The sequence below is a fragment of the Desmodus rotundus genome, unplaced genomic scaffold (genome assembly GCF_022682495.2).
Source record: "Desmodus rotundus isolate HL8 unplaced genomic scaffold, HLdesRot8A.1 manual_scaffold_305, whole genome shotgun sequence".
NCBI classification, from domain to species: Eukaryota; Metazoa; Chordata; class Mammalia; order Chiroptera; family Phyllostomidae; genus Desmodus; species Desmodus rotundus.
Window position 1 is genome coordinate 34,968 of NW_026527374.1, and position 21,985 is coordinate 56,952.

The following is a 21,985-nucleotide window of genomic DNA, read 5'->3' on the forward strand; positions in this document are numbered from 1 at the left end:
ATTAAGACGGAGGGCTGAAAGGAAGCCGGGGTTGGCTGGCCCAGCCACCTCAGTTGACAAGCCAGGAGACTGTCCCAGAAGAGCTCAGTGCCTTGTCCAAGGTCAGTAGCAGAGCTGGAAGCAGAGCTACTAGGTGTTTGCTGCCTCTTAAGACACTAGTGCCCCCCAACACCAGCACCAAACCTCCCTCCAGCCCTGCAGAGCGCCTTCCAAGGGAACAGTCCGTTGACCGAGGATCTAGGTCTTCCAGTCTGGGGGAGTCCGTCGGGGGGGACTGGCTTCCATGGGGTTCCCTCAATAAAGGGTGCAGCTCTGGTTAACCCCCTCCCCCATTTCCAAATGGCGACACAACTGTGGGATGGGGATGGGGTGGGGGTGGGTGAGGGAGGAACAGGGAGGGCTGGCAGAGTCCAGGAAGGGGCGTGGCCCTGTGTCTGTTCCCAAGGGTAGACCCAGCCAACAGGGTCACCCTGTCCCTTTAAGAGAGGGGGGAGAGCTAGCCCCTCTCGGCCATCCTGTCCTGTCACCCATCCCGGCCAAATCTGAAAGGGAAAATGAAAGAGGGACCAGGAGGAACAGGTCCCAGCCATCTCCCAAGATCCCTCGCTCAAGTCTAACACCTCAGCTCCAGCCACAGGGTGAGTGGGGCCCACTGCGGGTCTGGGGGCCCCAGGAGCCCGTGGGGCCTGCGTGAGTGTGCGGGGGAGGCTCTCGGGAGTCGTGGGAGACTGGAAGTCATGGGGAGCTCGGGAGGGTATGGGAGAGGACTGGGCCGCATTCCTGCCTTGCTGGGGTCAGATGGCAGGGGACACCCAGGACAAAGGGTCCAGACAGAGTTACAGAAGTGGGGCTACTTTTGTGTCACCCCACAACTCAGAGAGAAATTCTCTGCAGTAAAAAGGGCAGAAAAAGAAAGAGGTGGCGTTCTGCTGGGTCGGCTGGGTGCCTGTGTCTCCCAGGTGCACCAAATTGGGTCTGGAGGCACCACTCTCGCCCGTGGAAAACAGCGCGCAGGGTGCAGCTAGCTTCTGCTTCTACAAAGGCCCTTCAGGGGCGGCCTGGCTGACCTCCAAGTTCCGCTCCGAGGAATCTAGGCTCTGGAGGAGCCCATGGGTGTCCGGCTAAAGCACCAGGGTGCGGCTCCTCCCCAGCACCCATCGGGCCTAGGGAGACGGACACCCTTAGAGGAGAAGCACCTAACCCCCTCCTACCTCCGCCTCTGCCCCCCTTGCTAACTCCTTTCTTCCCACAAACTACCTGCTACCCTGACCCCCGACTCACCCTGAAGTTAGAGGAGGTCTAACGGACCCCACCCCGGTGGGCGTGGACGGGCGGGAACGCCGACCGCGGCCTCTGACCCGCACCCTTCGTCCGCAGCGCCATGGGGGAGTGGGCGTTCCTCGGCTCGCTGCTGGACGCGGTGCAGCTGCAGTCGCCGCTGGTGGGCCGCCTGTGGCTGGTGGTCATGCTCATCTTCCGCATCCTGGTGCTGGCCACGGTGGGCGGCGCGGTGTTCGAGGACGAGCAGGAGGAGTTCGTGTGCAACACGCTGCAGCCGGGCTGCCGCCAGACCTGCTACGACCGCGCCTTCCCGGTCTCCCACTACCGCTTCTGGCTCTTCCACATCCTGCTGCTCTCGGCGCCGCCGGTGCTCTTCGTCGTCTACTCCACGCACCAGGCCAGCAAGGCGCCCGGAGGCGCGGCCGCCGAGAAGGGGACGCCGTGCGCCCCGGGGCTCCCGGAGGGCCCGTGCCCGCCCTGCGCCCTGCGCGCCCGTCGCGCGCGCCGCTGCTACCTGCTCAGCGTGGCGCTGCGCCTGCTGGCCGAGCTGGCCTTCCTGGCCGGCCAGACGCTGCTCTACGGCTTCCGCGTGGCCCCGCACTTCGCGTGCAGCGGCCCGCCCTGCCCGCACACCGTGGAGTGCTTCGTGAGCCGGCCCACCGAGAAGACCGTCTTCGTGGTCTTCTACTTCGCCGTGGGGCTGCTCTCGGCGCTGCTCAGCGTGGCCGAGCTGAGCCACCTGCTCTGGAAGGGCCGCCCGCGCCAAGCGGCCGAGCGCGACAACCGCTGCAACAGGGCGCACGAGGAGGCCCAGAAGCTGCTCCCGCCGCCGCCTGCCCTGCCTTCCAGGAGGCCCGGGCCCGACCCCTACGCCCCGCCCGCCTATGCGCACCGGGCACCGGCGGGCGACAGCGAGGGTGGCAGCGGCCGCAGCAAGGTGTCACTGGCCACGGTCCGCCAGGACCTGGCCATCTAGAGCTGCCTCGGGCGTAGGGTGAGGTCAGAGGCCCAACCCCTCTTCTGCTGGGTTTGCTGCCAGGACGCTGCCTGAGCAGAAGGCACGCACCGGGAGGCCCGCGGGGCAGCCCTGGTTCTCGCTCCCCCGGCGCGCGTCGCCGAGGCAGAGAATGAACGGAGGCAGGCGGGGATTCCCTGTCCGCGGTGGGAAGGAAGGGGGCGGGGTGGGGTACAGGGCAGGAGGCTGAGAGAAAGTGGTCAGGCCAGGGCAGGGGGAAGTGCGGGTTCAGGCGGTGGCCTGCTTGTCGCACTGAGGACAGAAACAACTGCGACACCAGCATCCCGACACACGCCCTGTGTGGGCTCCATGGGGGGGGGGTCTCTGACATGCCTGTGGGCGCCGCCCTCACCTTCAGGGGCATCCCAGGAAGGTCTCCGCACCCGAGGGAGCCCACACAGGAAGGGGGCAGGGCCGGTGCCCTTCACCCTGGTCTGTCTGTAGGGCCTGTGAGCACCATCCACACTCGGGAGGTGGCCGGGGCAAGGCCCTCCCCCTCACAAAGGTAGAATGGGGTTGGGCAGCGGGTCAGACGGCAAGACTTTTCAATTCTAGCTTCACCCTCCTCACCTGCTGCAGTTTTCCCCGGCTCATAAGCATGGTTAAGTCCCTCCCATACTCAAGAAACCTCCCCCCAAACGTGCTCCTGGCCCTGCATTTCCCCCACCCTCTTCCCTCCTGGGGGAATACAAAATGCGTCAGCCTCCTGTCCCCCTGCGGTTCCCCCTCTGCCCCCAGCGATCTTCCTTCTAATACCACCCCAGCGGAGCCGCTGTCCATAGGATCAGCCAGGACTGACAACCAGGGGCACCACCTGACCTTGGCCCAGTCCCTCAGACCCTGCTGAGCAGGCTGCCTTGACCCACTCTCCTCTGTCCTCTTGACTGTCTCCTACATCCCCGGCCCTCCCCTCTCTGTCCTCCTTCATGCCTCCTCTTCCTCAGTTCTCCGGCCTGGACTTCTGCTTGCACAACAGCCAGAGGGAGCTTTCTGAGTGGCCCCCACTTCTGCCCTGTGGGCTTCCCCATTCTCAGAGCCAGTCCAGCACCTGAACAAAGCTTCTGAAGCACCCCCACCCCCACCCCGCACACTCAGCACACACAGGCCCTGCTTCCCAGGCCTCCAGCCCCGTTGTCTGGCTTCCCAGGGTTGCCGTGCTCCAAACCATCCTGAAGTTTCTCTTCCTAGCAAGCACAGTGGCCAAATTTTGCCTCCAGTGATGAAACATGCTGTACCTCTGTCTGAAGCAGCTCCCTCTCTGTAGCCACCCTCCCCCAACTCTAGCTACCGAATGCCTACCTGCCTTTCGGTCTCACCTGAGAAGAAAACAGAAGCCTTCCCTGAGAGCTTCCCCGCCCCAAGTCAGAGCAGGCTCTTCCCTGCCTCTACCTGTGCCTCCCCAGGCAGAGCACGTGCCCTCCTCCTCGCTGGCCCATAGGAGGCGCTTAGTGAATTTGTATGGGACAAGCAACTGAAGGTGTCCCCGAGGCCGAGTGCTTATCCACACAGCACCTGTCACCATCTCGCTGGTAACAGTTCTGCGGCTGCGGCCCGGGCCCCTCCACCCAGACTCAGACCCGAATGCCCAGCTGTTTTCCAGATGTACCCACTGAATACTCACTGCACTTACTATGTGCTGAGCAATGCTCGAGATCAGCGGAGCTCCGTACAACTAGGACATGAGCCACATGTGTGATTTCAAGTTTTCCACTCGCCATGGTAAAAAGAAGAAAACAGGTGAAATTAATTTAGCAATAAATTTTCTGTAAGCCAATACGTCCAAAAATCCCGGCACATCATCAATATAAAAAGTATCAAGGAGATATTTTAGATTCTTTGCGCTGACTTTGGGATCCTGAGTGGATTTCGCACTTGCATCACGGCTCAGGCTGGACCGGCCGCATGTCCAGACTCAGTTGCCACACGAGGGTGGTGCTGCGGTGTTGAACAGAGCCAACCCAGATGGGGGTCCACGGTGATGAACGAAACCTGCCCTCGTGGAGCTTACGTTCCGGTGGGGCAGGCCGATAATAAATACAGAATATACCACCAGGCCAAGGTAAGGGGAGAGAGAATGACATCCTTGATCAGTGACACGTAACAGAATGTAGCAAGGGGCTAGCCCTGACACTGTCTCCAGGAAGAGCATTCCAGTTGCAGGGAGTGGCGAGTGCAAAGGCCCTGAGGCTCAGCAATATGCTGGGGGTGTGTGAGGCCAGCAAGGAGGCCAGTGTGGCCAGTGTGGAGTGAGGCACAGGGAAGGTGGGGGTAACTAGCACCCCAAATGCAACCACAACTTTCTTCTTTTTTAAGATTTTATTTATTCTTTTAGAGAGGGGAAGGGAGAGAGAGAGGGAAGAAACATCAGTGTGTGCCCTGACTGGGAATTGAACCTGTGACCCTTTGATTCGCAGGCAGGCGCTCAATAACCTCAACTTTCTTAGTTCTTCTCTCAGTTGCTAGTGTCTCCACACACCCATGCCACCTGCGCCCGCTGTTGCCGCGGCTCATCCTCTGCCTGCCTCCCCCATCCCATCAATCACTTGGTCCACCCATTTACCATCTAAGCATTTCCTCCCCTTGACCGCTCTTCTCCACCCCTTTGGGGGCTGCTCTGGGTCAGCCTTGTCGCCGATGGCCAGAGTACTCCCGCTGCTTCAGCTCCTCCCCCTGCAATGCCAATCTGAACGCCGCCCTTGCTGCCATAAGAGCCTTCACTCCCATCACCTCAGGATCAAGTCTAGCTCCTCACCTGGCCCTGATCTGACCTGTCCCAGCCTCACCCCCTCCACCATTCCAACCCAAAACTGAAAATCGTTAGAATACAGAGCTGGAGACAGTTTTTGATCACATGAAGCTATTAATCACTTCTGCATCCCATCTAGCTAATTCTTCCCCTTAGAGCTTCAGCTGGGGGGAGGGCACCTCTTCCAGGAAGCCTTCCTAGCCTTGTCCCAGATCTGGTTAAATTCCTCTTCCTTGAGATCCTGTATGTCCAAGCAAGACCCCGTCACTGTCCTCCCCCAGTTGTATCCCAGTCACCATCCTTGGGTCAGTCTCCCCATGGAGGACGGGGCCTAGCACCACACAAAGCACACGTCAGCCCTGGGTGACCAGACGGCACCCCAGGGCGTCTCCCCTGGGGGACATTGGACAAAGCCTGCAGATATATTTGGTAGTCACAGCTGGGTGGGAGGTGCAACTAGCTTCTAGTGGGCAAAGGTCAGGGATGCTGCGAAACACCCTACAATGCACAGGAAGAATTCCTGGGCACAAAGTGTGCCGCGGTCCAAAAACTCTGCTCTGCAGCCGTGAGCTGCGAACCCTGGTGGGCAATCTCAAGCCCTGGAGGGTCCAACGGCCAAGGTGCTGCCCCAAGGGGGGCACTTTGTAAATGTACGGACCACTGTCCACACGAGGGGGGCCTGCTGGCATCTGGTGAGCAGGGGTTCAGACTGCCACGAGGTTCTCCCGCACTAAAGAATTGTCATAGGCGACTTCAGACGGTCCCGCTGCACCCTCTCATAGTAAAACCTGCTCCATATGCAAACCGTTCCGGGTTTCATTGGGGATCTTTTGTTTTGCATGGATTTGCTATACACTGTTAGTTTTTATTTCAACATCCAACCATACTCTTCAAGTTCCCTGCGCTTCATCTGCACAATGGCTTCTGACCATCTGACTTCTTTAAATCCAAATGAGTTCATTAAAAGCAGAAGCAAACACGGGGCTATGTCCTATCTGCCATGTGGCTGTGCCCAAGCATTAACACATTGAAATTCATAGCACTTCCCCTTCACTTCTCCTCTACAATACAGTGCGATAGCATATTGTACAGGTATCTGTGTTAGATTTCATCTCGGATTCACAAAGAAAGTGTGAGAAAATATTTATTGGGGGAGGACTCTGTCGGCTGCTCGCTCCAGCCAGGGCCAGAGGGTGAGATAAGCGAGGAATTGGCGCCACCTGGCGGCTGTTGTAGGAATGGCAAGCGGACCCCAGCGGAAGAAACCCTTTCCTGCCCAGCGCCACTAACTCTTCCCAAACACAGCCTCCACCGCCACCTCCCCAGACCCCCCAACATTTCGGTATCTGACGCTTCTTCCAGGGCTTCAGCGATCCGGGAAAGAACCCTGGCTGAGAGGTGGGAGCCCTGAATACTGGTTTTCTATCTGCCACTCATTTGCTGCGTGGCCCTGGACAAGGGCACTGCCCTCTCTGAGCCTTGAGGTGTAGTGTAAGGGGTGAGCACCTCTGGTCTCTGAGGACCCCTGAAGGCTGCCGCACTCCGCCCCCTCAACCAGGAGCATCCAGGCTCCCCTGCAAGCTGTGCTCTGGGCTTCCTGCTCACAGACCTGACCTTAGGGGCGGGAAGTGGAGGGCAGAGGAATGGCGGGCTGGCCTCAGCTTCTACCCCAATTCTGCATTCTTGTAAGGTCAGGTCGCCATGAGCCCAGGATCCAGGTCCCCATGCCAACCACCACTCTGCCATGAAGATCAAGTCTGTGTGTTCACCCCGAAAATAGAACTCTGCCATCAAATGACCCCCAGAACACACCTCCGGGTTCCCAAGGGCTAGGAACCCTCTGAAGGCAGGGCTGGCTTCCTCTCCCAGACTGGGACTCCTGGGGACCTACCTGGGGCTGGTATTTTCCCTCCGACTGGGGATACTCTGAGGGCAGGGGCAGTTTCTCTCCCTCCCCCTTTGCCCCCTCCATAGTGGGGCTCCCTGACACAAACCAAGTGCTCCCCAAAAGGCCTGTCTCCTACCACAGGGTCTCCAGACCGCAGCACAAGGTGGGCCGCGGTCCTCCTGTGCGACCCCTCAGCCCCAGTCCCTCACCCAGACACAGAGAAGGCGGTGATGCAGCACGAGGCGTGTGTAGAATAAATAGAATTTTATTCTTTATCCAGTAGATCTCAGTGGAAAGTCCAACAGTAACAGGTGCACCAGCGGGCTCTGGGGGATGAGACCCCAACCCTGGGGCATGGGGGGCAGGGCAGAGCCGGCTCCCCCAGCCCAGGGGTGTAGGGTAGGGGACCCCCCCTCTTAGGCCCGTCCTGCGGGGAAAGGAGGGGCACGGGTATAGGGTGGGGGTTGGGGGCAGGCCAGGAAAATGGAGGAGCTGGGGCCAAGCTTGTCTGTCGGCCTGTGTGTGTCTGTCTGGGGGCCCTGTGAGTGGTGCTGGTGGCTGTGAGGTTGGGGGGCAGGGACAGCTCAGAGCCCTTGGCCTGCCCCTTCAAAGTGGGGGCTGGAGGGCTTAGCCCATGTGGGCCCTGATGCGGACTAGACAGGTCAGCCAAGTACACAGGGCAGAGACATGCTCAAGTGTACACTGAGGGACCCGTGCTCGGCCCCAACCCACCTCTGGTGGTGGGCACTCTCCTTCTGGGGGCTGCCAGTTGTTGTCCATAACCAGTGGTTAGGCAGAGGGAGAAGGGAGCTGGCTGCTTCCCCAGCACAAAGGAGGGGAGGCAGGCCTCGGAAAGTTAGTACTTCACAGTTTTAAAGAGAAAACAGGAGAAAAAGGCTAGGGAGGAGGGCCGGGGAACACAGGGACACGCAGAGAGAGTGGGGGCCCCTTTGAGCCACTGCCCTCCCCCAGGGCCCACCCCCCCAGCTCTGGATCCAGCTCCCCCCAATACACAGCACAGATTCCTTCAGTATAAATGTGCTTAAAATGAAAATTCTTATTAAAAAATCAAAACCAAAAAAAAAAAATTAAAATAAAAACAAAACCAGCGAGAATACCTGGGGTATGGCAGGTATGTACAGGGGGAACCCCCCGCCCCTGGCCCACCCCCTCTGTCCCCAACTGAGGCAAAGGGGGCTCCCCAACCAGGGGGCAATGGCTTGCAAGTTCTGAGGATGGGGGAACCAGGTCCTGGCATTTGCTGGTGATGAAGATGCGGCGAGGCGGGCAGAGAGGTGTCTTCATGAACACAAGGCCCCCAGGCCCCATCCCGAGACCCAAGACCAGGGGTCCTCACTCAGTTTGTGACCTTGCCCCTGATGTCAACCCAGGCCACAGAGTAACAGTCCGTAGCACCAGGCCTCTGTCCAATGAGTGGCCACCTCCTCCCTCCTGTCCCGAGGACAGGTAGGGGGCAGGGCTGCCTGGGGTCGCATGGTTGGTAGAAAGGCAGAGAAAAGCCGGGCAAGGGCAAGGGCTATGTCCACGGGGTGCAGGCGGTCACGGGGAGTGGGTGGCCGGGCTGCTTCTGTTTGAGCTGGGGCTGAGGCTGGGGCTACAGCTGCGGGGCGGGGGAGCCAGGCCACCCCCATCCCGCCCGCCGCCCCCAGGCTGTCCGCCCAGAGTGTCCAGGCCCTCTGAGTTCTCCAGCATCTCCTGGATGAGAGGTGGCATGGAGCCCGGGATCTCCATCTTCAGAGTGATCACCCGCTCAGCCCCTGCAGGAGAGGAGGGGCAGAGGTCAGCACACACCCCCAACCCCGGCCCTGCACGCCCTGCAAGCGAGCACGGCCAGGAGGGCAGGTGCAGCGGGTGGGCAACCAGCATCCGCCACACACTGAACTTGGGGCTTGGCTCTTTGACACAGTATCTCTCTCTCTTAAATTGACTTTAGAGAGAGAGGGCGGGGGGGGGGGGGGGGCGGGGCAGCGAGAGAGAGAGTGAGAGAGAGACATTTCCTTGTTGTTCCACTTATTTATGCATCCATTGGTGATTGTTGTATGTGCCCTGACTGGGGATCAAACCCTCAACCTTGGGGTATTGGACTGATCTCTAACCAACTGAGCTACCCGGCCAGGGCTGTGAGCAGTTCCCTTAATTCCCCAGGTCCGAGCAGCAGAGGGGAAAGCGGTTGTGAACTGGGGCTCTGGGGTCACACCACCTTGTCTGACACTGGGTGCTTCCTATGTGCTGTGTGTTACAGTTTCTCCTGCTGACACCTCAAAGCAACTCGGTAAACACCATTGCCACCCTCACTCCTCAGATGGGCTCAGAGCTGCTAGGTGACCTGCTCAAGGACATACACTTACACCGTCTGGTTCCACAGCTATGCCCGTAACCACCATGCAAAGGGGACAAGTAGAGCTCACAGACAGGTCACCTGGGCATGGTGGGGGTTTGGGGGACCTCGGCCTAGACACAGAGACAGCTTGGGTCCTGATGAGTGGGGCATCGTCCTGGGCACAAAGACATGGGGTGTTGGCTCAGATGTGGGGGACGTGGCGTGGGTCCTGGGCCAGCTGTTGGGACCCAGCCCCGGCAGGGACATGGGGCCTCCCTCCAGGTGTGGGAGCCTCACCCTTAGCACTGATGCTTCGCAGGTCCGTGATCTTCATCAGCATTTTGGGGAACATGTGGGGGCGGCTGGGCCTCCGTTTCCGCACATAGACCTTCAGCGCCTCCAGCAGCGGCTCCTGCAGCATGTCCACCCTGTCTGGTTGCTCCAGGTCCTGCCGGTCTGGGAAAGCAGAGGTGCCCTCTGAGCAGGTGCCCTGGTTAAGCTAGGACCACCGCTGCGCTCCCATCCTTGGCCACCGGGGGGCGCACCTGTCCAGGCCACAAGCTGGGCCTCACTTCTCCCAGGGCCTCCCCACACAGGGCAGTGGAGGGTGTCTGTGTGCTTTGATAAAAGCCCTCAGATGTTAAGAGGACGACGCAGACTGCCCAAAGCCAGCCTTGACGGCCCCGTTCACAGGGACGGGACCCCTGAACACAAGCGGTGCCAACCTCAAGCAGACAGAAGAAGCTCAGGCAGGTCTCCCATTCCCCCCATTATGGACATCAGCAGGACACTGCAGAACCCCAACATTAACACAGTAGCGGCAGCCGGTACTTACTAAATAAGCCTTACTCTGGGCACCGCGCCTTTATTAATGACCACCTCCATCGGACCATCGACTTTACGAGGGGGACCATCATTGTCTCGCTTTATGGAAATGGGGGCTCAGAGAAGTTTGGCAACCGGCTCAAGGTTAAAGCTGGCCAGGACTTGAACCTGGGTGGTCTAAGTGGGGACCAAGAGTTCAGGTCTCTACTACCACACCCTTGCTGTGTGGCCACAGGCAGGCTCCTACCCCTAGGACTCAGTTTCCCCCTCTAAGCAGGACCTGACAGGAGCCAAGGTCCTTTTCTGATCTGGTGACCCCCCGGACATCCTGGTGAGGGGCTTCACCACCACCCTGGGCCTGCCCCAGGCCCAGGCCCCCACGCACCTCCACAGATGAGGCAAATGGCGCTGAGCAGCCCAGTCTCAGCATCATCCATCTCCAGGGGCAGCAGCTGGTTGGCGAAGGCGAAGACCAGGTCTGTGAGGGGGCCAAAGCCGGCGTTGTGCATCTGGGTCCGGTTCAGGGTCAGCCCATCCGAGAAGGTCATTGTGTCCTGCTCGGGCGTGTACCTCGTGCAGATCCGCAGGATCTAGATACAGCGGAGGCACGAGTTTAGGGACTCAGCCCATCCCCTGGCATTCCGAGCCCCAGCATCTGTCCCCACAGGACCACCTGGCAGCCAGCCAGCCCGGTGCAGCCCGATAGCCTTGTCCACAATAACGAAAATGTTCTGTGTCTGCACCATCCAGCACAGTGGCCACCAGCCAGTGTAGCCACTGGACACCAAAACCACACTAGTGCAACTGAGGAACTGAGCTAAGTTAAGTTTAATGTTCATTAATATAAGTTTCATCAGCCACACACGGCGGGCAGCTTCTGTATGGGTCTGCTTCAGGGTCAGCCTCCTGTCTCCATGCAGAGAATTCAGAGTTCTCCGAAACCAGAATTGCATAGCGAATTTATGTCTACAGGACAAGGCACACAACAGGAGCTCACTTAATGTGCACCAGCTTCCCCTGTGCCAAACCCTCATCCTGCCTCCTGCACCCAGCACGTGGAGGTGGGAGGCTGCCTGGAGACAGCACACTCTGCACCTGCCCGCTCCTCCCTGGAAGTCACAGCCCACGCTCCTCACCCTGCAGGTGGCTGAGAAGGCTGAGCCTGTCAGGACGCCAGGGAGCAGAGTCCTCGTCAATGGAGGCTTTGGCAGCCACCACTGTCCCCAATCTGGCCTCCAGTCCATCCCACCCTCTGGCCCCACCCATCGCCTGACCCCAGCTGGACTCAGAATAGCAAGCCCTTCGCATCCTGCCCTAAGTAAGTGACGCCCCTCCCATGCCCCTTCTACAGCCTAAGATGCCTACCCCTCTGGACCTCTCCCCCAGGCCCAGCCTTGTGGCTCCCTCGTCTGCGTGGAGGGAGGACAGCCTTCGCCATGGCCAGCCAGCACTTACCACAGTTTGCCCCCTCTGTTTACCTATGTCGCTTCCAAAAACGGAAGGTTTTTAAGAAAGGCAATAGCGTGGTGTTCCTGTCTGTTCCTGACACCCAGCTCGAGGCCTAGCCACACAAGGTCCCAGGGGAATCTTTATTGCAACTGAACAGATGGGAAGATGCGTGGCTGGACAGAAAGCTTAACAGAGGGTGGATGGGCGCGTGTGCAGATAAGTGGGGGAACTAGTGAACAGCCAGGTGCTGAGGGGCCGAGTGGCCAGGTAGACAGGCAGACAAGCGGACAAATGACACACGGGGAGAGGAAGGGTAGACGTTTGGGCGGGTGGGCATCGGGCCAGGTCCAGTCCAGAAGGATGTTTGGGAAGGTGGTCATGTGAGTGGCAGACGTCCTCCAAGGACACGGGACGGTGCCCGGGTGGGCGGGGTGCAGACCCTCACCAGGATGTCCAGGCAGGCGGCCTTGAGAAGGGTAATCTGGTCAGCAATGGTGAGAGTGGTGAAGCCAGGCAGCTGCTTGGCGAACTCCACAGTCTTAATGATGCATTTGGTGGAGAGTTCACTGAACTTGTCCCAGAGGTCGATGTCCAGAGAGACACGTTGTTCTGAGCTGTTGTTCTGAGAGGACAGGGAGAGTGAGGGCCTTCTCCTCACGGCACCCCTTCCTGGCCTGGCTCCACCAGCCCCATAGGCCTGCCCCGAACCCAGCCTTCACTTCCCGAGAGCTCCATGGGAAGAGGAAGCAGGAGGAGGGTGAAGAAGGAAAAGGGAGGACGTGGAGGAGGCCAGGGCAGGGGTGAGTAGGAGCCAGCCTGGCAGGAGAAGGGGCGCGCCGCCCCGCCAGGCTGGGGGAAGCCGTACCGTAGTGTATTTGCCCAGCTGACAGAGGGCCGGGAAGGTCTCTTGATGCGCTTTGCGCACCTTCTCCACGAGCTCCCCGACCTCTGGCGTCAGCGTGTAGCTCTCGGAGCACTCGGGCTTGGGCGCCTCCTTCTTCTTCTTGTTTCGGTCGTTCCTCACAGCTGTGGAGGGCAGAGGCCAGTGGTCAGAGAGCGGGAGCAGGCAGCGGTCTGCCCCCCGCCCGAGCTCCTACCACCAGCGCTGCACACACACGCCGCACACAGACGGAAAAGGCGTCAGCTCACAGCCCACCGTGCTATGCCCATCTGACACGGACACCAAGTCCTGCCCCAGGACCCCAGGACCCCAGAACCCCAGGACCCCGTGCCTGTGGCCCCACATACCCACTCCAGGGACATGATGGGGTCCCAGTCTGAAAGCCAGAGTGTCCCATGTCCGTACTCTGCCCCCCCACCCCCTGCTTCCAGGAAGAACAAGCAGCCTCCCCTGGCCCTCAGCCCTCCTGGCAGCAGTCTCCCTGGAAGAAGAGGAAGCAGCTCCTCTCCTCTGGCAGGGGCGGTGCCGGGCTCCCCATCCTGAGAAGGGGGGAGGGAGAAGGGGGGGCCTGACGGGAGAATCTCTCGGCCCATTAGCTTGGGGAGCTGACAAATCACCAGGGGCGCTGAGCCGCACACACCACTCGGCTTTAAAGAAGCGATGGGGTCGTTACTAGCCGATTATCCCAGACACACAATCACTCACAGGGCCAGTGGTGGTGGCTGCTGACGCTGGAGGAAGAGAGGGTGGGGGCAGGGGCCCCAGGAGGGGGCAGCGGGTGGGGGGGCACTGGCATAATTTGGAGATCACTCATGTCAATTCTGCAAATTCAATAAAGTGCAAGGGAGAGCAGGGAGAGGGAGAGGGAGAGTGGGGGGATAATTTGGGAAGAGAAAATTGCAGCTGTGACAAGACGTTTATCATTCGGAAGCTTTAATTCTATTGAAATGGCAGCTGCTCGGCTCCGGGGCACAGAGCAGCCACAGAGGAGGAGGGAGCCGGCGAAAGGGGGCAATGGCAGTGGGAGGGAGAGGGGTCCCCACCCTGGTCCTTTTGGGAGTGGAAGGTGGCAGAAACAGAGGGATAAGAAAGTGCTGGGCCCTGAGGGTCACAAGTGGTCACCCACTCTGCCGCCTGGAGGAGCCACCACTTTCTGGGTCCCTAAGAAGGCAGCCCCTGCCTCCTGTGGCAGGAGGTAGCAGGGTGATGCAGGACCCCTCCTCTCCTGCCTGGGGCTCTGTGGTCCCCCACACCCCTTTCCCACTTTCTTCTTCCACTGCCCAACCCACAAAGGGCTAGGGGGTCCTGCAGCCCCCTCCCCCACCCCATCCCCCAAGGCTCAGGCTCCATGGCAACGGCCACGCAGACAAGGAGGCGTCTGTCAGCGTCATTTATCTCTGACATCATCAATCACCGGTCACCACGGCAACATCCATGATTCAACACAAGAGGGTCTCCCTGTCCAGCCCTCCCCTCTCCCTCCATCCAGCCTCAGCTGAGCCCAAGCTGGAAACCCCCGCCCCTCTGGGGTCTGAGAAGTCCCAGTTCTCTCTTCCAACTCGGGAGCCCAGGCTCCACCACCGGACAATGGTGTTTAGATCCCTGTGCCAGCCGCACCCTCCCCGTGGCGCACACGCACGCACACACACACACACAACCGGCACCCCTCAGTGCAGGCCCTTCCCTAAGACACGCAACCCAAAGGGAGCTGGGGTGCCTCTGGGGGCTGCCCCAAAGCCAACCAGCGTCTGGAAGCCAGCTGGCCTGGGGCACACACACAAGCACACGTGTGTGCAACCACAGCCAGCCAGCCATGTGCAAACAGGAACGGCTGTCTGCATGTGGACACACAGCCAGCCAGATGCACAGACAGTCGCCGCAGCTATACATACACCATCCCTAACCACAAGCCCACACACCACAGCACAGGTGTGCAAGCTCACACTCCTGCACACACATCCCCTCCTGCCCCCCAACTCTCCGGCCTTTAGGAGCATCACGGGCCTGCCTAGCTGTGGCCCAGCCCGGCACTCACACTCTTTGGACATGCCCACTTCGAAGCACTTCTGCAGCCGGCAGTACTGGCAGCGGTTGCGGGTCACCTTGTTGATGATGCAGTTCTTGTCCCGGTGACACGTGTACACCATGTTCTTCTGGATGCTGCGGCGGAAGAAGCCCTGAGTATGGAGGGGAGGGAGACAGATCAGCCACACCCACAGTGGGAGCCAAACCAGCCCGTGGCCTCGGCCAGGGGCACAGAAGGCCAGGCCACTGCTGCCCCGAGCCTTTGGCCATGACCTACCTGAGCAGGCCAGGTAAGGGGGTAGAAGAGCCCACCTACGTGGATACTCCCAAAGGAACCCCAGCACCTGCCTCCACACTGTAAGCAGGCAGAGGTCTTCCCCCCAAACTGCACCCACAGACCCTGCTCCTCCCTCCTTGGGAAAAGGACAGCAGGGCCACCACTGCATCAGGAAAGGGGGGAAGGGGCTAGATGGGAGAGACACAGAACTCTGGAGCCCATAGCCCTGGGCTCAGAACATGGAGAGAAGGCAAGCGGGAAGAGGCCGTGCAGGGACACGCATAGGCTGGTCACAGGGGTGAAGGCGCACACCCTCTCAGGAACAAGCAGCAAGATGCGTGGTCGCCAGCCAGGGAGGCGTGCATGGACTGATCCCAGGTGGACCGGGCTGGTTGGGGGCTCCCTGAACAGGCTGGCCAGAGATAGGCTGACAGGCCAGGGACAGACTGGGGACAACCCATCGGGACAGGCAGACACACACACTCTGAGGCCTTCTGCTTTGCCCTTGATCGTGGCCCCACACCCGGGAACAGCCAGCCCAGGCTGAGGGGCAGGCAGTCTGGAGCCCCAAGTCCCCAAACTGTATGGTTTCTGAGCCCCAGCCTCTGGGGAAGATGCAGGTACAGAGGCCCCGGCCCTGGGAGATGAGGAGAGGCCATGCCTGCAGCCGCCAGGAAGGTGGCAGCCACATCTGTACCTCGGAGCCTGACGTGGGCAAAGGGAAATCCAGCCCGACACTGGGGAGCCCACAGCCGGAGCATCTGAAGGAGAGGCCAAGGCAAGGCGCCTGCCCTGCCAGGCCGCCATGGGGAGGTTCAGGCAGGGCCACAGGGGGCAGGCCTCCTGGGTCCCCAGCCAAGGAGAGCCTGTCGGCAGCCAGCTCACCATGGCAACCTGGGCAGCGGTGGCGCGCAGGCTCACGCCCTGCTGGCTGGAGGATGGAGACAGGGAAAGGAGCTCAAGCAGGAGGGGTCCTCTCTGGTCTGGGGGCGCCCTGCTCATCTACGGGAGGCTCTGCTGCAGGCTGCTTCTCCTCCCAGGCTGCTGCCCCCTCCCATGTAGCCACAAGGGCAACAGCCTCAGGGACACTCCACCCACCCCCCCAACAGCAGACTCCCAGGACCTGGCGGTGGGGACGTCCCATTAATCTAATCAGGACCGTCTTTCCTGAGGACTCCACTCACCTTGCAGCCCTCACAGGCGCTGACCCCATAGTGGTAGCCTGAGGATTTGTCCTGGCAGACGAAGCAAGGCTTGTAGATGCGGGGGAGGGGGGGCGGCGAGGGGGGGCTGGGCACTATCTCTTCGGAACTGCTGCTCTGGGTCTCGATGGCTAGAGAGAGCAGAGGGAGGGGCGGTTAGAGACCCAGGTTGCTATCCTTCACACCTGCCCATCCCGCCTCCGGGCCTTTCCCAGGAGCCCCTCCCATCCTCCCAACCCGGGGGCAGGAACACAGTCTCAGGAAAGCTAGGACTCCCTAGCCAGACTTAGGGAACGAGGTTGCCAATGAAGCCATCAGCACCCCATCTACTCTCCCATCTACTTTCCCAGGACCCCACCTTCAAACCCAGAAAGATCTGATGATAAACCCTCACATGTGTATGGATTTGCCTGCAGACAGGGCTGTACCTGGGCAGTGGGGGTGGGAGCCGGCCTGGTTCTAAAGCCCGGGCCCCTGGGCAGCCTGGACCCACCTCCCCAAGTTAGGAAGGGGTTAAGGCCCATGAGGAGGGAGGGACGAGGACACAAGCTGGGGGCAGAGGAAACTGGGGTCAACAGGATATTCAAAGCCGGCCACTCCCCCATCTCCTCAGCTTCCGCTCCCCCACCCCTGACAGCAGTCACAGCCCCTCCTCCACCCAAACAATCCCCTGGCGGGGGACTCCAGGCAGGGTGTGCAAAAAAAAGTTGCAAATGCTGGGGCAAGGCAGGCAGGGACTCCCTGATAAGCAAGGGGTCCCCGCCTGCAGACAGGGAAAGGAGTCCCTATGGGCCCCGGAAGCGCCTTCCTCTGGGTGCCCAGTCTGGGGGCAGCAGCATGACAATGGGGGTCTGTTCTCATCAATGCTCTGTCTGTCTGGCCTCAATACTGTGTCCGGGTTACTGCCCCCCTCTCCTCCTGTGATTCAGCTCCAAGAGGGCAACCAGGAGGGCTGACCCAGCCAGCAGGGCGGCCCTCACTAGCCAAACCCTCCCCAGTGCCTGGCTCCATGCCCACCACCCCAGGCAGAGCACGGCTGGGCTGGCTGCGGGGAGGGGGGGGGGGTCGTCTGTTCCTGAAGCCTGGGCAGCTGGGGGTGAACTGTGCTCACAGCACCCAGACCCCCAAAGGGCAACCCAGCACACTCCTGAAGCCCCTGCCAAGTCTACTTGTCCAAAGACAAGGAACGCCAAGCAGGCCTCCCCAGTAGGTAGATCCCCACCTCTTCCCACACCCCAGAATCCTGCCTAGTCTTACCCCAAACTCCGGCACTCAACGTTCTGGCATTCAAAAGCGCCCAAAGCTCCTGGCCCAAGCACCTTATAGCCGTGAGTCACACAGCCCCGAAGTCCAAGGAGCAGAGAAAAGAAGCACCCGGACATGGGGGGACTGCATGCTGCCTCCATCCCCCCTTACCTGCAAACACACCACGGACCGCCGGGCTGACGATGACGGAGGAGCCAGGCTAACAACCTTGGCAGGGCTTTCCTGGCTCCTCGCCGGGCCTGGTCACCACTTCCCTGGTCAGCCTGGCTGGCGAGCACTGCTGAGTCCCCACACCCCATGCCTGCCCAGAGATCAGCCCACAGCAGAGGGCCAGTGGTGCCCCTGGCCTCTTCCCTGCCCTCAGCCCCCACTCTCCGCTCCTCACCCCAACACTAAACTGCCAGCCTGGGGTCTCCCCACCCCACTCTCCCAGAGGCCAGACAAGCAAATCAGACAGGCAAGAGGCCTGAGAACAGCTGCTTTGGGGGGCAGGGTTGGGGGACCTGGGTGAGGCCAGGAGGCAGAGGGGTGGGTGACAAAGGAGCCCTTTGTCGTGCTAACTTTTTCCAAGACGTAAAAGAAGTAACAATAGACAATCCAGACTGCACTGGGGAGGGGGGCGTCAAGGACACGAGCATGGGGGGGGGGCTGTGACCTCGATTGCTAGTCAGTGTTCCAACAAGCAGAGGATGAGGCACTGACCTGCCTCCCCTCCGCTCCCCATCAGCCCTTTGCCCTGGGTCAGCCTCCCCAAGGCCCCACCTCTAAAACAGACCAGACTGGAGGGGGAGAACAGGACAGGGGAGCTTCGGGGTACAGAGTGGGGGGAGGGCATGGACATGGGGAGACACACCGGATACCAGGATGAGGGACAGAGGGACAGCTCCAGGGTCAGAATCACACTAGCGGGGCAAATGCCTGCAGGAATTTGGAGCCCAGGCAAAGTCCAGAGTGTGTTTATGGAACTGACAGAATGTGTGTTTTAGAATTGTTTGCTAGGACGGGGAGATGCCCCCACGTGGGGGCTACAGTTTGGGCTGAGGCCTTTTTTCCACCCACGCAGCAGTGCTGGCTGGCTGCCAGCCTTCGAGGCTGTAAGGGGGTCTGCACCCCTACCTCTGGCACATCCCACCTGTCACCCTGGGAACGGAGAGGTTTCCCAGTGTGCCCTTTGGACCCAGAGTCAGGGCCCAGTCCCCATCTCCTCAGGCCTCCAGCCAGCAGCTTGGGAAGGAGTGAAGCAGAGCCTCTGCAAGAGTTAAGGACACAGCTTCAACTCGGACCACACAACCCATGGGGGAAGGACTGCTGAGGCCTGGCCCCTCCCCACTCACCTCCCTGCCCAGAGGCCCCAGCCCACAAATCTCTCCTCTTCCTGTAGAAAGACCTGGGCTGGAGAAGCACCACACCTTCCCGGCTCAAAGTTCCAGCACCCCGGGCAGGGCTGGCACCGACCCAGGAAGCCTGGGTCCCCTCCAGCGCTGCCAGGGTGCCCCTCCCTCGCTCCCCTCCTGGCGGGCAGGAGGCTCAGCGCGCGCTAGATTCCCCACGCCCAAGAGCCGTTCGCAGGCTCGCACAAGGGGCCGGTTTCCTGGAGGAGATCAGCAGGAAATCAGCCGGGCCCCCAGCCAGCAGCTCCCCTCCCAATCCAGCTGGCGCCCGCTCCTCTGCAGCTCCCCTTGCAGCCCCTGGGGAGGGATGGGAAGGGGGCGCAGGGCCCTCAGTACTGCCCTTCCTCCCAGGGGTTGGGGCGGGAGATGGCTCGGGTGCAGCTCGGCAGCGGAAGAAGGTCCCCCGGCCCAGCGGCCACCGATAAGCATCTTTCCTCCTCCCCCCAGTATAGGGGGCCACGTGCTTCACATTCTTGGACGTCTGGGAGTGGGGCAGAGGCGTGAGCAGCGGAGATTGGTAGGGGACAGATGGGGAACCACATCCTGTGTACCCCTTGTCCTCTAGTGCCCCCAAATGGGAGCTCTGGGGAGGGTGGCAAGGTCCTCAGGGCCGTGTAGGATGGGGGAGTCTCTTCTCAAAGCCAGCACGCTGTCTCTCCCCACCTTGGGTGGGGGAGGCAGGAGTGGAGAACTCTGCGAGGGGCGGGAGTGGCCTGTCACCAGAGGACCTGCATATATGCAGAGGCAGTGCTAGCGACCCTGAATGCTCCAGGCAAGGTCTAGTCCCCCCTCTTGCCTCCAAGTCTTCCAGCGCCTCAGGGTCCCCCAACCCGGGGCTCACAGCCTTGGGGGCTGAGCCCACTGGCACTCCACCCACATACACACACCTACACAGACTATGAGCCCAGACAGGGTGTGGAGGACAGACTTCACTTCCCCACAGCCTGCCTCACCAAACCCGGGGACTCAGGGGACTCTGGGACTCCACGCTCCACCCCCTTCCCCTTGGGGCCAGAAAGAGCTGAACTGCCCTCATGGGCAAAAGAAGAGACAGGGCTGGAGCTCAAGGTCTCCCATCCCTGCTTCACCCCCAGTCCTCTAGAAAAGGCAGCCAAGGTGGTAGAGGGGGTGACCCTGGAAGCCCTGTCCCAATGATCCACTGTGGGGCGGGAGGACACCTTCCTCCAGCTCTGGGTGGATGGGAAGGTCCTGGTGCCATAGCCCTCACCTCTCCGTTTTTGCCAAAGTCAACCTGAGCTCACACCTCAGTCCCTCCCGCTGTCTGCAGCCTGCAGCCTGGTCCCAGCCTATCTGCCCCTGGAGGCAAAGGTCAGGGGATGGGACAAAAGCCAAGACTGGGGTTAAGGTGGCTCCCCCACGCTGGGGTTAAGCAGTGGTGGGGTGTCTCTCCATCTCCCCTCCTACAGCAAAGGGGCTGGGGGTTGCCCTCAACCCCCTCTAATCTGCCAGGCCCCAGGAGACCCACTCCAACCCTCCTCCCTGGCTGGCGGGAGGGAGACCGCAGGTTCCGGGGGGGCGGAGGGGTGGGAGACGCTCTGGGGAAGAGTTGAGCCCTGAGGGAGTAGAGAAGAAGCCGAAGCCCAGTAACAATAACCCCCGAGGTGGAGAGCCAGTCCTCTCCCACCCAGGTACTCGCCCTGCAGGGCTGGGTGTGAACACGCCCAGAAGTGCACCGCCCCCTCACAGCTCCCACAGTCACTGAGCCCCTCCCCCACCAGAGGAGCCTAAACCCAGGCAGGGGACAGTGAGGACAGAAGGTGAGCAGGCTGACTGCCAGGACCCCAGGGTTCTCCTCAGTGCCCCTCTTAGGAAGGGACAGTCCAGTACCTGCCCCAATCCCCCAGCAAACACAGGGTAACAAAAGACACGGCTGGGTTGGGAGGGGATGTATTCATTTCCACAGTAGCCCCAGACCCGTAAAAAAACCCCACACTCATCCCCCAGAGACCAACCCCGGTTAGGGTTAGCGGGAAGAGGGTTCTTCCCGCCAGAGCAGCTCTCCCCTCCATTCCTGGACAGAAGCCTCCAAGAAGCCAGCCAAGTGTCTAGAGCCAAGGCTACACCAAGATGGACAGGTGCCCCTCCCCAAGATGGAAGGGTCGCTTCCGATGGCAGAGGGGTGTCTGATGAAGTTGCCCCTTCCTGCCACACCCCACTGCAAACACCAAAGACATCCTGCGCTCCCCCAACACCCACTCTAAGGCCGCAAGGGCAAGGGCTGGGATCTGGGGAGGAGGCCCCTCCTCCTCAGGGCAGACAAGCCCACAAATGGGACCTTTACCCCACCCTCCAGGATGCAAGAAAGGACCACTCTGCTGTGAAGCTCTTGGATTCCAAGCAAGATGATATGAAGTAGGGCATGGGGCTTCATTTTCCCTCCAAGAAGTGTAAGGATAAATGAACAAATGTATTCTGAAGGGAGGAAGCCCCAAAGTTTCTCAGCCCTAATATAACAAAAATAGTGCCTGGGGTTACTCCAGGAGTCCAGTTGTGCAGCAAGGGCGCCGCGGTTTCAGCAAGAGAGACAAGGGGAGGTGAAGGGGAGACAAGGCCACACCACGCCCCCAGCCTCGCATCCCCCGGTAGGTTCGGAAGCCCCACCGCCCACCCCCACCCTATACAATAGGAGAGGGGTGGCTGGTACCTACAGTGGTTTGAGCCATTCCAAAGCGGAGTCCGGAGCGGGGTAGAGTAGGGACCGGGGGCGGGGAGCCCCTTCTCCGGGAGCAAACAGGCCCGGTTCTGGTTATAAAAATCCACCACCAGGAAGGGATTGGGGGTAGGGGTGAGCCCCCCGACTTCTACACTCTCGTACATCTTCTCAGCAAAGACAAGAGGTCCAGGCGGGGAAGTCGTGAGCGTCGCCTCCCTCACTCAGCCGGCGGCGCCATCCGAGGAGAGCAGCTGGGGGCGAGGGGCACGTCCCCCCCCCCGCCCCGACAGGCGACCCGGGCGGGCGGCCGCCCTCTGCCCGGAATCCCGCGTCCCCGTTTAAGTCGGCCCGCTGCTCCGCCAATCCCAGGTGAAAAGCGGGGAAGTTGTGTGTGGTGCGGGGCGAGGGGAGTCCCTCGGCTTCCCCGGGGAACGCCCGGCCGAGCCCCGGAACTCGGCGGCTTCACCTCGAGGGGTCTCCGGTCTCGAGTCTCATGGTGTCCGACGCCGAGTCCGGCGGCTCCCCAAGAGCGCCGGGCGGGGGCGGGATCAACGCGGGAGGCGGGGGCTCACCGAGCACTTCCTCCTCCCCGCCGGGTCTCCCGGGCTTCTCCCAGGCGAGGACACCGGGTGGGGGTGGGGACCCCGCGCGGCCCCGCCTCCGCCAGGCCCGCCGCTGGGGCTCGGGCGGTGCGCGCCGCCGCC

General features: G+C 61.0%; 2 protein-coding genes across 2 annotated transcripts; one reads left to right on the forward strand and one right to left on the reverse strand.

Annotated features, from left to right (window-relative positions):
- Window positions 1–501: 501 nt before the first annotated feature.
- On the forward strand, window positions 502–6,025 carry GJD3 (gap junction protein delta 3). The gene is made up of 2 exons (XM_053917813.1): window positions 502–638; window positions 1,378–6,025. Exon 2 carries the CDS (start codon window positions 1,382–1,384, stop codon window positions 2,255–2,257), a length of 876 nt encoding a protein of 291 aa, XP_053773788.1. The 5' UTR covers window positions 502–638; window positions 1,378–1,381; the 3' UTR covers window positions 2,258–6,025.
- A 1,158-nt stretch (window positions 6,026–7,183) lies between these two features.
- RARA (retinoic acid receptor alpha) lies at window positions 7,184–16,081 on the reverse strand (the record flags this gene model as incomplete). Its single annotated transcript, XM_053917812.1, is given in 7 exon segments — window positions 7,184–8,708; window positions 9,569–9,727; window positions 10,482–10,686; window positions 11,991–12,167; window positions 12,411–12,571; window positions 14,482–14,623; window positions 15,933–16,081. Coding segments are annotated over 7 exon segments (1,211 nt in total), but the record flags the coding sequence as incomplete, so codon positions are not given.
- Window positions 16,082–21,985: the final 5,904 nt, after the last annotated feature.